We start from the raw sequence: 16,114 nt of genomic DNA, 5'->3' as shown, positions 1-16,114 counted from the left end.
TAGCCAGGTTTACTGGACTTGTTAACTCTTTACTATCTGTTTATGACAGGCACAAGGCAGGAATCCTTCATCTCTCTCTGGGTTCCCAGCCCTCCCTCTCAATGGAAAAGCACCAGGTTAAAGATGGATTCCAGTATCAGGTGACATGTTCACATGTCCCATGAGCCCCTTCCTTCTTTCAGGACTGGCCTGCAGGTAGGCAGTGGAGGCTCGCAGGAAAACAGAGCCATCTACAGCCAATTGTCCTAGTCAATGGGAGCCTTCAAGATGCTAAACCACCATTAATGGTCCACACTTTGCATGAGTACAAGAGAACCTCAGAGTTAACTTCATATTTCTAGTTTTAGATACAAGAAAGATACATTCATCCAAACAGGATGACCACACTCAGTAGATCATAAGCTTTGTAATGATACCTTACAAGAGACCTTTTGCTTAAAGCATATTCCAGTTACATTATATTCACACTCATCAGCATATTTCCATAAACATGAGGAGTGCAACGTCACACATGGCATTGGGGGTTCAATCCTGGGGAGTTGCTGTCAGGTCAGAAGCTGTTGTGGGGGAGGATTCTCCGAGGCAGGGGTGTTTGGGGGCGGGGGGGGGGGTTGTGCTGGCGTCTCAGCACCCCGTGGGAAAGCAGCTTGTCTCCCAGGATATTAGCTTCCTTGCGCGGCCAGATCCAGGCTCCTGGGGGTGCAGAGAGACAGTGGGTTAGAGGGTCCTGTGTCACTCTCAGCCCAGCCACAGGGGGGAACAAGGGGTCCAGAAGGGAGGGTCACCTCACCTAGGGTGCCCCCCACGGGCGGCTGTAATAGGCCTCAGCCAGGATCAGCCCCAGGATGAGCAGGACCATGGCGCTCAGCACCAGGCGGGCAATGTTGGCGTTGATGAAATCCGGGTACCCCAGGGGGGCTGCTGTGGGGCAAGAGAAAAGTCACTTGGCAGCTCAGATGGGGAGATCAGCAGCTGGTGCTGCCCTGGGAGCAGAGCCCCCAACCTCCCTCTGGCAGGTCTGGCCCAGCCCCCCTCTGGGGGTCTCCCAGGCGCTGCGGCTCTCGGATCTCCCTGGGGCCAGACCCCCTCAGGGAAGGCTGCATCCTGCTGCCCTGGGGGGCTGAGCCTCAGCTTCCCTGGTGAAGGGGGCTCGCAGATGGACAAACTGCCCCCTGAGACACCTGGCACCCCAGCACCTGGCCAGGGGATGGGGACAATCAGAGCCTCAGGGTCTTAGCCCCCCAGAACAGGGAACCACCCCAGCTCCCTGTCCCCATAGGACCCCTCTGTCCACCCCCACAGGTGCCTCTGTCCCAGCCTGTCCGCTGTGCAGTGAGCCCATCCCAAGGGTTTCTCGGCTGCTGCCAAACAGCCAGGCAGTGTGTGCGGGGGAGGAGTGGGGAGGCTGGTACTTCAACAGCCGCCCCCGACACTCGGGCGGGGCCCAGGGCCCCGCGGACCAGGGCGCAGACAGAGGCAACAGAACCTCTACTGGGGGAAGGCTCAGGGATCCCCTGAGACCCCACTGCGGGGAGGGGAAGCAAGAACAGAGAGAATTCTGGGTAATGCTCTTACCAATGGGATGTCATGTGGCCAAGAGGGGGGGATTATTGCCCCAGGAGTCTGGTACCACAGCCCAGCCCCCCAGACCCTGCCCCTCTCCTGGCACCCCCCAGCAAATTCTAGGCAGTGACCTGCAGGGCAGGAGGCATCAGGGGAGCTGGGGATCTGGTGGTGAGTGAGGGGCAGGGGGCTGGCCCTCTCACTGATGTCTGGGCCCCACCCACCCAGAGTCACTGCCCCCATCTCCCATAACCAGCCCCAGCCTCTGGGCACCACGACCTGTTTCCACGGCTGGTTCAATGACGGATTCCATCTCCCACCCCGCCCGGGCCAGGTGGCAGGAATCTTCACCCGCATCAGCCCCGCAACTCCAGCTGCTGCTGCTCCCCCCTGGCTGGGGAACCCCCCAGTGACTCCGTCCCTACTTCCCAGCTGGGCGTCCCCTCTGTGGGGTCAGGGCTCAGGGCAGATCCTGGCCCCGAGCGTCCCATTGGCACCGAGCCCCCCATGAGGGTCTGGCTGGGGGTGGGGCTGGGACTGGGGATGCTGAGACGGGCCCCTCACCTCTCACCACCAGCTCCACGGGGTCACTGGGGTACGACACGGCGAACGGCTTCGATTTGCTGTGATAGGAGCAGCTGTAGTTCCCGCCGTCCTCTCGGCTCACGTTGCTGATGAGAAACTCAGCCTCAAACCTGTCCGAATCCACAGGTGGGTAATGACGTCCCTCTTTATTCAGCACGAACCGCACGCCCGGGTGCTGCCCCCAACACCAGATGGTCACGGCTGCCCCCAGGGAGACCCCCCCACTGGGGATCCCAGAGATATTGGGTTTCGGGTAGCTGGGCTCTGCAGTGGGAAGCAGACAGGCCATGAGACACAGGCCCCATCACTCACTCTGGGGGCCCGTGCTCACCACACGGCCTCAGGAGTGGGTCAGACCCGGAGGCCCTGGGGACGGGCTCCTGGATGCCTTTCCACAGGGGACAGAGTTTCCTCTGAGCCCTGGGCAAACAGCAGAAGATATGGAGCAACCCCAGCCCCTGGGGGCCCAGAGATCTGCTCCCCGGTGGGTGACAGGCCAGGCCAGTCTCTAGGGTCCATTCACTCCCTGGCTTCTCTGCTGGGAGGGCTGGGAGCCAGGACTCCTGGGTTCTCTCCCTGGCTCTGGGAGGGGAGTGGGATCTAGTGGGGAGAACAGGTGGGATAGGGGCCAGGACTCCTGGGTTCCATGCACAGCACCACCACCGACTTCTAGGGGACTGTGCAAGTCTGTACTATACATTGAGGTTTATAACCTTCAGCTCTGCCCATCACCCCCTAACTGATGTGTTGCCTGGGAAAGACCCCCCCCTCCTCCGCTCTGCAGCCCTTCCTCTGCCCCAAATCTCCAGTGGCTGCTGCTCCTCCCTGGCTGGGGAACCCCCAGGTGACTCCATCCCCACTCCCTGGCCAGGCATCCCCTCTGCTGGGCCCAGGGCCCAGGGCAGAGCCTGGCTCTGAGCGTCTCATCGGTGCAGAGAGTCCAGCTGGGTGTGGGGCTGGGAGCGGGGATGTGGAGCCGGGCTCCTCACCTACTACCACCAGCTGCACAATCTCGCTGGGCTCTGAGGAGACGAAGGGCTCGGACCGGGGCCGGTAGCTGCAGCTGTAGCTCCCTCCGTGCTGCCGGCCCACGGTGGGGATGCGGAACTCGGCCCTGTCTCCAGCAGGGTCCATCTGTCCCTGCGGGTTCAGGTCTCCAGCCTTGTGCAGGAAGAACCTCACGTCCCGGAGCTGCCCCTGACACCGGATGGTGACGTCTGCCCCTGGGGCGGTGACCCCAGTGGGGCTCAGAGAGATGTTGGGTCTGGGTAAGCTGGGATCTGCGGAGAGGAAACAGGCCATGAGAGCCAGACCCAGGAACCCACCCAGCCCCAGCCTCCTAGGCCGGCCCCAGCAATGAGCAGATCCAGGGGCCCCCACACAGAGATTCCCTCCCAGATCCCAGAGTTTCCCCCACCCAGAATCCCAGCCCTGTGAGCTGGGCTCCCAGCCCCACAGACACCGAGCCGCAGCTCCCTAGTTCTTGGGATCCTCATATGCCCGAGTGTGGCCCCCGCCTCATTCACTGCATCTGCCCCCCCAGCCTCCAAGCACAGAGCAACTCACAGGTTGGTCTTTGGTGCCCAGCACCACAGGGCCCAAGCCCCACACAGGAAGGGAGTCATCCCCTGGGAGGCAGAGAGGGGTCTTTATGAACATTCTACACAGGGGGAAACTGAGGCACAGACAGATTCACTTTCCTTAGTGAGCTCCCGGGGCAGTGACTGTCTCTTCACTCTGTGTTTATGCATCGCCTGGCACAACGGGGCCATGATCATGGCAGATAGGCCCATGCTCCCCCAGTGTTATTGAGGCCAGCGTTTGCAGAGGTCTCTACTAATGGTGGTTGTCATGGTTTATGGGCACTTGGCTTGAGATCCCCCAAGATTGAGGCCCTCCCCACAAGGAAGGAGACTTTTGGAAACCGTGGTATGCTCCCATCACACAAAGTGTGTGGCTGCGCCAGGAGCTGTGCCAGATCTCCTGAGTCCCAGCCTAGCACCGTGTGCACCAAGTCACTGCAGCCCCTGTCTCATACAGCTCTGGTCGGGGCACTGCCTGGGGCGGGGCCTGGAGAACAGAGGGGATGGGATCACGGGATTAAATAGCGACTCATGGTTCCTACGCACAAGGGGCAGTGTTAAAGTAGCCTCCCTGCCCCGAGTATCCAGGGGCTGCTGCTCTCTCCTGGCTGGGGATCCACGTGACTCCGTCCCTGCTCCGCGGCCAGGCGTCCCCACTGCTCGGTCAGGACAGAGCCAGGATCTGAGCGTCCTGTTGGCATGTGACGGTCTGGTTGGGCCTGGGGTTGGGAACGAGGATGCTGAGCCGGGCCCCTCACCTGTCACCACCAGCTCCATGGGGTCGCTGGGGTACGACATGGCGAACGGCTCCGATCGGCTGTGATAGGAGCAGCTGTAGTTCCCGCCGTCCTCTCGGCTCATGTTGCTGATGTGAAACACAACCTCCGACCCGTCCGAATCCACAGGTGGGAAATGACGTCCCTCTTTATTCAGCACGAACCGCATGCCCTGGCGCTGCCCCGAACACCGGACGCTCACGGCTCCCCTCAGGGAGACCTTACTACTGGGGCTCAGCAGGGAGATGCTGGGTTTGGGGTAGCTGGGCTCTGCAGTGGGAAGCAGACAGGCCATGAGACACGGGCCCCGTCACTCATTCCGGGGGCCCGTCCTCACCACATGGCCTCAGTGGTGGGTCAGACCCGGCGGCCCTGGGGACGGGCTCCTGGATGCCTTTCCACAGGGGCCAGAGTTTCCCCTCAGCCCTGGGCTACAGCATGAGACGCAGAGCAACCTCTGCCCCTGGGGCCCAGAGATCTGCTCCCCGGCGGGTGACAGGCCAGGCCACTCTCCAGGGTCCATTCACTCCCTGGCTTCTCTGCTGAGAGGGCTGGGAGCCAGGACTCCTGGGTCCTGTCCCCGACTCTGGGAGGGGAGTGGGGTTTAGTAGGGAGATCAGGGAGCATAAGGGCCAGGAATCCTGGGTTCTCTCCCTGGCTCTAGGAGGGAAGTGGGGTCTCGTGGGGAGAGCAGGGAGGATGGGGGCCAGGACTCCTGGGTTCTGTGCACAGCACCACCATTGACTTGTAGAGGACTGTACAAGTCTCTACTGTACACTCAGGTTTATAACCTTCAGCTCCACCCATCACCCCCTAACTGATGTGTTGCCTGGGAAAGGCCCTCCTGTTGTGCAGCTCCCCTGGGGGCAGGGATCTGCCCCAAATCTCCACCGGCTGCATCTCCGCCATGGCTGGGGAACCCCCAGTGACTCCATTCCTCTGCTGGGCTCAGGGCAGAGCCTGGCTCTGAGCGTCCCATCAGTGCAGAGACCCCCCGAGGATCTGGCTGGGTGTGAGGCTGGGAGCCAGGATGCTGAGCTGGGCCCCTCACCTACTACAATGATCTCGACAGGGTCGCTGAGATACGACCAGTGACTCTGATCCGCCACCTGAGGCCAGCCAGGGAGCCTGACCAGTGGTCCCCTGCAGCTCTGCCCCCACCCCCCCGGGGTTGGAAATAGAGTCTGTGACTGGCGGGAGTTGCACAAGACCCACCTTTCCCCAGGCCTTGGGAACGAGGGGGCTGTGAGTGCAGGGGAGGGAGCTGTTGGGGCTGGATCTAGGGGTGGGAGCAGATCTGGGGGGTTCTCCCCACGGCTGCACTGACCGTGAATGTTTCGGTTCCCCGAGGGGATCTAGAGCCCACGGCCGAGCCCTGTTAGCGTTTGTATGAGCTGAAATAAATCCACAGGCCACCCCCAATCCTCACAGCCTGTGGGGGGCAGGACATTGCTTCGTCAAATCCCAGGAGCCAGATTTGGCTCCTAGCTACACCATGGGTGCGTTGGAGGCACAGAAAATGGGGATGGGTCTGAGCTCACAGGGGGAGTTTGGGTTGAGTTTTGGGGAACAGTCGGGGCTCAGTTCCTCTTTTCCCCACCCCATGCATCCCCTCCCCACAGACTGATACTCACCTCCCGAGACCCTGCTGTGCCCGGCCAGCCAGCAGCCTGGAGAGGAGACGGCTTGTTAGTGACCAGATCCCAGAGCAACTGGATCCTACACCCTGGTCTCAGACACCCGCCCCCCCATAGGCACATGCCCTGATCTTGGCTCACCCCTCATGGGCACACACCCAGGACTCAAATTCCCCCCATGGGTGCACGCTCTGGTCTCAGATTCTCCCCCACCCCCCATGGACATGCCCTGGTCTCAGATTCCCGCGTCCACGGACTCACTCCCTGGTCTCAGATCACCCCTCCCATGGGCACACGCTCTGGCTGTCTCCGATACTCACCAAGCAGGAGGATGGTGAGAGCAGACGCCATGACGGGGGCAGAGTGGGCCCCTCAGCGCTGTCACAAATGCCCCGGTGCTGAGCACCTCCGAGTCTGAGGCCCGAGTGAGGGGAATGAGGAACTGCGCCGGGGGCTGCAGCACCAGGAAGCCCGTGATGCGCTCGGCCCCTTTCTTCCCCATCAGATGATTTCTCTGCAATCTCCTGCCCAAATCTACTGTGGTCAGAGCAAAGCCAGATCCCTGCCACACCCAGCAAACCACATCCCATTCTGCAGCTGCCCAGCCTCCATCCCCATCACCTCTCAGCCTCACATGGGAGCTGCCCAGTCTGGCAATCATCTGGGAATGGGGCAATCTCAGGAGGTATCAAGAGGTGCCCAGGTTGCCCTGATCTTTTCCAACCGACCTGTCTAGCCTCCTTGGAGCAGCAGCTCAGAGCAGAGGAGGGCTCCCCACACACACACCACACCCCCTATGGAGCAACCCTCTCCCATGGAACAGAGCAGAGATTCCTTCCTGACCCGGCTGGGCCTAGAATCTGCCCTGGAGCATGAGGGTGGAGGAACCTGACAAATCACCTTCTCAGGTAGTGTCGCTGCAGATGCTGTTCTTAGATAAGTGACGTGAGACAGAGACCACACAGAGGGGCTGTGGGTGCAGGCCCCTGTGAGGGAGGGATACATTTGGATCCTAATTTGCTAAAGGAGCAGCGAAAAAATGCGTGAAAAGGGACTGTGTGTCCAGAGCTGGCACTCACTTGCTGTTTCTGTTATTACCAGAGGAACTCAGCATAAACCTGATTCTCCAGCAGCGACCCTGTAATTTTTCCCAACTCTGGGAGGGGACTGGATGTAGTGGTTAGAGCAGGACCTCCCCCCCCCAAGCAATCCCATCTCCCCTAGGTGTGACACACACTCCCGGAGCAGGGCTGGGGGGCTGGGGACTGCTCACGGGGGGGCTGTATGTGGTTCTGTGTTTATTACAAATTTGGAGATTAACAGGATGCAAAATCACATAAAAGCTGCCTCGAGGTGTCCTCTCCCCTTCCCTCTCCCCCTCCTGGTGCTGAGCTCCCCCTGGCCCCCCACATGTGGGCCAGGGCAGGGGGACAGCAGCTCAATGACCCCTGTTCTGCTGCTCCCCCTGGGGGCAGGGATCCCCCCTCCCTCTGCTCTGAATCTCCAGCAGATGCTGCTGCCCCTAGGCTGGGGAACACACAAACACCCCCAGTGATTCCGTCCCCGCTCTCTGGCTGGGCGTCCCTGTGACAGAGTGGGAATTTTCTGTAAATAGTTTGTACAAATTCCATGTTTGCCTCAGTTTCTCTTCTATGTTGCATGGTTAACTAGGTTGCAAACAAAGGCTGTTTACTCCCAGCCAGGCCACGACAAATGTCTGAACGGTGTCTCGGGTTTGGGGGGCCCCAGGGCAAAGCCCATCTCCAGGACATTTGCTACCTGTGGCCAACCAAGGACCATGGATGGCCCAGCCCCCACAGGAAGCCAGCCCGGTGTGACCGGCTGGACAGCCAAGGACTGAGAGGGGGCGGGAGATCGGGGAACCTGAGCAAAGAGGGAGCCGAGGGACAGAGCAGGGGCCCAGGGGGGCACCACTTGGCAGGGGCTCTGGGGAGCCAGGCTGGACACGGCTGTAATGTTCTCTCCGGGCTAACCCAAGACTTCCTGCGCTGGGTGCAGTGGCCTCCTAGCCCCTCCTGTGTGCCACACAGTGGGGTGCCCTGCAGAGGCTGATGGAGGGGTGTGTTGCTCCCCAAGATTGTACCAGGCTCCTGCAGGATCTGCCTCAGCGGCATTCGCCAAACAGCACTCGTGATGGGAAGCCGGGGGCTGCCGGCCCAGGGGCCCAGCCTCAGGAGGTGGGGGAGCTGTAGGGCTTGCCCTGAAGGAATAATGAGACCCCCAGGGGCTCCCAGAGGCTGCTCCAAAGCTGGGACCATAGCCCTGATCCGGTGGGTCTGTAACAGTCCCCTTTGCTGGGCCCAGGGCTCAGGGCAGAGCCTGGCTCTGAGTGTCCCACTAGCATGGAGCCGCCCTGTGGGGCTGGCTGGTGGTGGTGGTGGGGCTGGGAGTGAGGACGCTGAGCTGGGCCCCTCACCTGCTACCACCAGCTGCATGGTGTCGCTGGGCTCTGACCAGGTGTCAGGATCCAAACTGGAGGGATAATAGCAGGTGTAGCTGCTTCCCTCTGCCCGGCTCACTTTGAGGATGGGAAATTTGACCCTAGCCGAGTCCCTGCACCGCACTGCTGCATTCCTGGCCCCAGCCTTGTGCAGAGCAAACTCCAGACCCCGGCACTGACCCTGACACCGGACTGTCGCGGCTCCCCCCAGGGTGACCCCTCCTGCTGGGGCCCAGGGAGATGTCGGGTTTGGGGGAGCTGAGCGCTGCAATGGGAGGAGACAGGATGTGAGACAGACCCTGGCACAGCCACTGTGCCCTGTCCCCAGAGTGGAGCGTCAGCGACAGGACAGAGACAGGGTCAGGGTCTCCCCTGGGATCCAGGGCACAAAAGCACCACAGGACCAAGATATCCCCCCTCTACCCAATCTTCACTGGCTGGGCGGGACATCCCATCTGCTGGGCACCAGGGCTCACAGAGACCCCCTGGGGCCTGGCTGGGTGTGGGGCTGGGAGTCGAGTGCTGGACTGGGCCCTTCACTTGCTACAATGATCTGCACAGGGTCGCTGAGATCCGAGTAGGTAGCTCATCCTGTTCTTTAGCTGTAATGAGAGGTGAAATTTTCACTCTGTTCTCGTCTGGTGCTGGTGATGGGAAATTCACCCTCAGAGCCAGCAGGGTCTGTGTAAGTCAGATAGTTCTCATCTCCATCCCATCACCACATGCAAAAAATTTGCATACATGACTGATGAATGCCCCAGTGCAAATGGGCATCAAGTATTAAGTCATTGTGTACGTTATCTGGATGTCAGGGGTAGGCCAGTAGATACATTTCTAGATGTTCAAGTTATAGAAGAAAGATTGGCTGCATCTGTGAAAAGTTAAATGCTTGTCAATTGGACCCCAAAGAGATGGCTGCTTGCACATTTGATGGAGCTGCAAACTTCTTTGGAAGACGTGGTGGAGCACAAGCTTTGCTCAGAGAAAAGTGTAACCCTAATCTTACCTGTACACACTGCAGAGGTCATCTACTCCAACTAGCACTAGTACGAGCCACAGACTCTTCAAAAGACATTAAAAAAGCTATAAATTTAATGTCTTCATTATATTCTTTTTTCAGCAAGAGTCCAAAAAGACTGAATATCTTGGAAAATATAGAAGATACACTGGGACTGAAGTTCAAATTAGTCCAACCTGGGAAAACCCTCTGGCTTTCTCATGAGTAATCCTTAGCTGTTGTCTTAAAATTACTCCAGCCGTTATTACTGGCTTTGGAAAGTATCTACCAAGATGGGATGGATCTAAGTAGTGAGGCTGGCGGATTACCTTAGCTACTACGTTCAGAGAAGACTATCGCCGTTTTCTCTCTTATAAGTCTACTGTGGAAACCACTTGGGTCATTAAACAATGAATCCAGGCATCTGCTACAAGAGTAGTAGATCTTTGTCCAGCAATAGAAGCTACATTTGCATCAACCAAAGAGCTGTCCATTGACAAAGTACTGGAAGAAGCAAAGACTACAGTCCAGAAGTTGACTAATGAAGGCATTTATATTGAATCCTTAAGTGAAGAGGGCAAGAAGTGTTTGTTAAGACAACTGAAAAAGTAAACAGACTTGATTCTTAAAAATCTACGACAGCGACTTCTAGATTCTACTCAACCTCTATGTGGCTTTTACAGATCCCTGTCTTATAAAACACTGACAGTTGAGTGGAGTGAGGAACTACCAGCAATGAGGCTGCCATGTGCTCAGGTCAGAATAGACAATTTGAACACAGAGGGGAATATCATATGATGAATGAATGAAGATTTGACTTCACTTCTTTTTTATCATCACTAGTGGCTCAACCAGATCTTTGTGTTCTGTTTCCTGGGATGAAAGAAGTAGGAATTCATCTCTCGCTACTCCCAGTCACAACAGCTAGAAGTTGAGCGTTCTTGTTCATCATGGAAAAGAATTTTGTGTTTTGAAAGAAGTCGCCTTCTGCCTGATCATGTGACTGAGCTAATGAGCATATCAATTGAAGGGGGGGATAGCTCAGTGGTTTGAGCATCGGCCTTCTAAACCCAGGGTTGTGAGTTCAATCCTTGAGGGGGCCATTTGGGGGAACTGAGGTAAAAATCAGGGGTTTGGTCCTGCTTTGAGCAGATGGTTGGACTAGATGACCTCCTGCGGTCACTTCCAACCCTGACATTCTAAGGAATAGAAGTACCAGGCACCCAACAAGCCACCAAAGATGAATGCATGGCATTCAAAAAGTTCATTAACAGTTGTGCAAAATTATAACTAGAAACCGAGAAGGATGTAGATGTTGTGCTTCATAAAAGGCTTGAGTAGCCAACCTTAATGTGTGTGATGATTTTAAAATTAATAAAAAGGGTCATGAAACATTTTTCAGTTTTTACTATGGTGCCACACTGTGGTCACCCTCACAGTCTCACCCCTCATCAGCCCTGACACCTCCCCTGTTAATTTGAATACTCACACCCTAATTTCAATACCTGGGAAAACACTGACCCCACCAGGGCTGACAGAGATGGAGGGTTTGGGGAGGGACCCCTCTGGATTCACCAAAAAAACAGGCAGCAAGTGGGGGTGACACAAACTACATCCGTCTCATTCAATCCTCTGCCCATCTGTCGCTCCAGCGTTTTACCCCCTGCCCGGCCCTGGGGTGCAGCCCAGCCCTGCGGCTCACAGCTGGGGTGAGACACAGGAGGGGAAAAGGAGATTTCCAGTCTCTGATTCCTTTAGTTATCCAGGGTCAATTCAGCTCTGCCCCCGCTGCAGTCAGGGGTGACTCCGGATTGACCTCAAGGAGCTGAGATCAGAACCCAGCCCTGCCCCCAGCGCAGTAAGCTGGTGAATTGGGATCTACACTGTTGGGTTCCTGGTCCAAATTTGGGTCATTTGAGCAAGCAGCTCCCAGGACAGGCCCCCCAAGAAAACATGTTTACAAAATCCGAGTTGTTCTAGCAGGTTCCCACCCCTGTAATGAGTGGGGTGAGGTCTCAGTCCACAGCTCTGGGTGTGGGAGGGAGCACGCATCTGACAGGATCATCCCTTTGGGGGACTGGCGCTCCTCACCCCCCACCCACATCCCTTGTCCTTAATGCAGAAATTCCCCCAGCTGCCCCATTCCCTACAGATACTCACCTCCCCACACCCAGCTCTGCCCAGCCAGCCAGCAGTCTGGAGAGAAGACGGCTCATTAGAGACAAGATCCCAGAGTGACTGGCTCCTACACCCTGGTCTCAGATTCCCCCCATGGACACGCACTCTGGGTGTCTCCGATACTCACCAAGGAGGACGACGGTGAGAGCAGACGCCATGACGAGGCAGTGGTGACCCCTCAGTGCTGCCACCGACACCCCAGTGCCCAGCCTGAGACCCGAGTGTGAGCGGAATGAGGAACTGCGCCAGGGGCTGCAGCCCTGGGAAGACCGTGATGCGCTCGGCCCCTTTCGTCCCCGGCGCCTGCCCTGAAGCATGAGGGTGGAGGGACCTGGCCAACCTCCCTCTCATGTAGTGTCGCTGCAGAATCTATTCTTAGCCGAGTGGCATAGGACAGAGACAGGCCAGAGGGGTGGGAGGCTGGGAGGGCTTGTGGTTTCCAGCCCGCCATGAGGGTGCAAGAAATGGGTAAATTTAGATCCTGAGTTGTTACAGGAGCAGCCGATAAAGCCGTGAAAGGGGAAGTCTGTGCAGAGTCGGCGCTCGCTTCTTGTTTCTGCTACTGCCTGTGAAACTCTGTGTGAACCTGATGCCCGGCACCTACCCTGTTATATACCCCGGCTCTGGCAGGGAAATGGGGTCTAGTGATTGGAGCAGGGAGGGGCTGGGAGCCAGGACTCCTGGGTTCTCTCCTTGGCTCTGGTTGGGGAGTGGGGTCTGGTGCTTAGAGAAAAGGACACAGATTAGCCCCAGCCCCCTAGAGGTGAAAGGCCCCATTTCCTTTCCCCAGCCCATCCCCGGGGCCGTGGGTCTGTGCAGCTCAGAGCTCTGGGCAGAGTTCAGAGGGGCTGACGGCTGAGCCAAATTTCCCTCTCTGACCCCACAATGCTGTGAAAGGGACACTGGGGTGGGGGGAGCCGACCAGCCCCCCAGAAAGGGGAGGGGGAAGATCACAGGGACAGAGCTCAAGAGAAACTGCCCCCCCCAGCAGATGCCCCAGTTCTGGCTCCCAGCTGATTTGCCCTTCATCCCCCACCCCCGATGTTCACCCCTTGGGCCCCTCAGCCCCCCCCACATGCCCCCTGGCCTGCATCCCCTCCCACAATCACATCCCCCCAACTGTCCCCTCATGTCCCTGCTGTCCCCCCGTTCTGTCCCCTCAGCCTGTTGCTCCCTCACATCACGCCCCAATCAGCTCCCCACTCTCCTAGTGCTGCCCCATCCCGTGTCCCTTCACCCCCTGTTGTGCCCCCCACATCCCATCCCCTGTTCTCCCCCCGCATCCCCTATCCCCTCACACCCCCTGACCTCCCTGTTGTAGGGAAGGGGCCCCTGGCTGCCCTCAGTTAACATGGCCGCCCCATTGCTCCCTGCAGCCCTGGCCAGGCGGCCATGCTGCCCCCCGGCTAACATGGCTGGACTGTTAGGGTGGAGTGATGCGAACAAGCCCTCTGGCTTCTCTGACCCTAAACTGACCCCCAGCCTGTGCTCCCCCAACTCCCATCTCTTGATCCCTCCCCGTGACCACAGAAGTGGGGGTCATTGCCTCCCCCCCAACCCCTTCCTCCTACTGGAGCTGCCCCATCTCAACTGGGAGTTAGCATGAAAACAATCCGGCCCCCCACTTTGCTGTGTGGGGGGAGCTACATGGGAAAGACTCCCCCTCAGCCTGCTCCCCCTTCATGCTCACCGCCCATCAGCCCATCTCCCCCAAGGCTTGTCCCCATCAGGGAGGGAGGCTGAGGGGACGTGGGGCTTATTATAGGACAGGCAGCGTGTGGGGCAGGGGGAGGGAGGGAAGAAGAATGTGGGGAACAGGGGGCTGAGACTGAGGGGGCAGGAGCTATGGGGAGGACAGGACAGGGGAGGGGGGATTTGGGGTGAGCGGGGTCCCCCTGTGTGTGTGTTTCAGGCTGAACCTACATGAGGCTAAAGCCCGTTAACGACCGTGAGGGTCTCAGATACTCCAGTGACTGGGATGTTCCGGGAGAGGGAGAGGATTGATGAGAAGAGCTGTTTATCTCAGGGCTTCCCTATACACAGGAAATTTTACTAGTATAATTAAACCGCTCTAGCTTTGCTGGGGTAACCGCCATGGGGACCCTCTTATTGTGGTATCAGAGCCTTTGTTTTATTCATAGATTCAAATGCCAGAAGGCACCACTGTGATCACATAGTCTGACCCCCGTATAACCCAGCTCAGAGAACTGCTCCCAAATAATCCCTGTTCGAACTAGACCAGTGAAGTCACTGGAGTCTTTCCATTGACACTAAGAAAGGGTCTGATTCAAAGCCCCTGAGTGGCATTGCCTGAGCTCCAAGCAGGGCCCGGCTGCCACCCAAGGGTGCCAGCAGCTCGGCCTGACCCACAGCCCCAGGGGTCACCCTGGCTTAGAGCCACCACCATGTTGTGATCTAAAAAGGACGTTGTTTTCAGAGTGAGAATTTTTGTTAAACGTTTTCATTTTTTCCAGAGTTTCCATTTTTACAAAGAAAAAATTAAAAGTGTTTTGGGGGTTTTGTAAAAACAAAAACTGGAACATTTAAAAAAATAATGAAAATTTACATTTAAAACCTCTCTTTTTCAGTACCTGTTAACCCAATGCTAGGCCACAGCCTGGGGCTTTCCAGGCTGGAGCTCCCCAGCTCCTCTGCCTGTCCTCAGCCCTGCTCCACTCAGCTACCCTGTGTCCAGCTCCCTATGGCCAGAGCCCTCTCCCTCTACAAACAGAGAGAGACTATTTTGGGTCTGGCTCACTGCCTCTTATAGGAGCCAGCTGGGCCTGATTTGGGCATGGCACAGCTGAGCCTGCTTTCCTCAATCAGCCTAGGCTTCTTGCCCCAGCTACAACATTTTCCCAGGGCTGGTTTAAGCCCTTTAAGGCAGGAGAAGGGTAAGCCCCCTGCTACAATCACCCAAAACCGGCTGCTAGGGTTACCATATGTCCCTATTGGCATGGACACGTCAGGCTTTTTGGTTCTCAAATTGCCGTCCGGGAGGAATTTCCAAAAAGCCGAACGTGTCCGGGAAAATAGGGAGGCATGGGAAACCTAGAGTGTCTGGGATGTGTGCCTGGCCCCGGCTAAACGTGTAACCTGCTTCCCCCCACTGTGGGCGGGGGAACTGTGGCTGTGATGGGCTCCAGCTGGCCAAGAAGTGATGTCTGGCCCTGGGCATGGGCCCTCTTGCTGTGCTGCTCCTCCGGCCCTGGGACTCCCACTGCTGCTGCCCGGCGGGTCCCCGGTTGCTCTGCTGGCCTGGGTTGAGTCCTGCTGCTCGGCTCCGGCTGCTCTGTGTGCTGCTGCCCTGAGCCGCTCTCCCCATGAGTGCCCGCCACCCTGCCCGCAGCCAGCCCATCTCCAGCCCCTGCCGCACCCCCTACCCTGCCCGCAGCCAGCCCATCTCTAGCCCCTGCCACACCCCCTGCCCTGCCCGCAGCCAGCCTCTGTCTCCAGCCCCTGCTGCACCTCCTGCCCGCAGCCAGCCCCTGCCACACCCTCTGCCCGCAGCCAACCTGTCTCCAGCCAGCTCCACACCCCCGGCCCTGTCTCCAGCCCCTGCTGCACCCCCTGCCCGCAGCCATCCAGCCCCACATCCATAGGCACTGACTTTACCCAGTGCTGGTGGGTGCTCATGCCCCCTGTCCCACCTCACCTCACCCCACCCCCACTCCACTGCTTCCCTGCCCCCATTCCAACCCCTTCCCCAGTTTATATGGTGAAACTCAAACTCTTTTTAGCTGTATCTTAACCAATGATTATACTCAAATTTTACTAACCAATCCTAACACAGTGTAACAAAATTCTCTAACCAATCCTACCGCACCACCTTAATTCATTTACACTTGGCAAAGTCAATTATGTAACAGCCAGAAACAATTCAAGTACCAGACCGAGCCCGTACAGACAAACAATGGAGAAGTGGGGACCATAATGACAAACCAAGCAATGAGGATTTCAAAACCACAACCACTGAGAAGTGATTTCTTGCCCGACCGGATGTTATCAAACCAAGTTTTCTTTAACCATCTCCAGATCTGTTTCTCTATCTGGTGATGGGGGGGGGGGGCATTAGGACGGGGGTCTCCTTCTCAGCAGCCTGGTATGACATTGTTTTATTGTCATTTCGATGGAACGTGAGGAGGTGACTTCCTGCTTCTCAGCTAACGGCTGCAGACGAAGGCCTTATTCTTACACCAGCCTGTCACCTGCAACTAACACCCCCCACCCCTGCCTGCCCCTCGTCTCCCATCCTGCCCCCTGGTCTATCCCCCTTCGAATCCCCCCCAGCCTGCTCCCCATGACCCATCCCTCCTCACACCCCCATCCCCTTC

The 16,114-nt window shown here is 57.7% G+C and overlaps 1 protein-coding gene across 2 annotated transcripts in view; it reads right to left on the bottom strand.

Annotated features, from left to right (window-relative positions):
- Positions 1-391: 391 nt before the first annotated feature.
- Positions 392-16,114, bottom strand: part of LOC127036753 (immunoglobulin superfamily member 1-like) — a 75,427-nt gene continuing 59,704 nt past the window's right edge. For both annotated transcript variants that reach the window (XM_050927941.1, XM_050927943.1), the window contains 4 exons: positions 4,490-4,777; positions 3,138-3,428; positions 2,128-2,412; positions 392-693 (listed from right to left, as the gene is read on the bottom strand). In XM_050927941.1, coding sequence (XP_050783898.1) covers positions 551-693; positions 2,128-2,412; positions 3,138-3,428; positions 4,490-4,777 — 1,007 coding nt within the window. In that variant the 3' untranslated portion in view covers positions 392-550. The remainder of the gene's footprint in view (positions 694-2,127; positions 2,413-3,137; positions 3,429-4,489; positions 4,778-16,114) is intronic.

The sequence above is a fragment of the Gopherus flavomarginatus genome, chromosome 18 (assembly GCF_025201925.1).
Source record: "Gopherus flavomarginatus isolate rGopFla2 chromosome 18, rGopFla2.mat.asm, whole genome shotgun sequence".
In the NCBI taxonomy this organism is placed as follows: domain Eukaryota; kingdom Metazoa; phylum Chordata; order Testudines; family Testudinidae; genus Gopherus; species Gopherus flavomarginatus.
The sequence above is the reverse complement of the archived record's forward strand: the minus strand, read 5'-3'. Positions and strand labels throughout refer to the sequence as shown.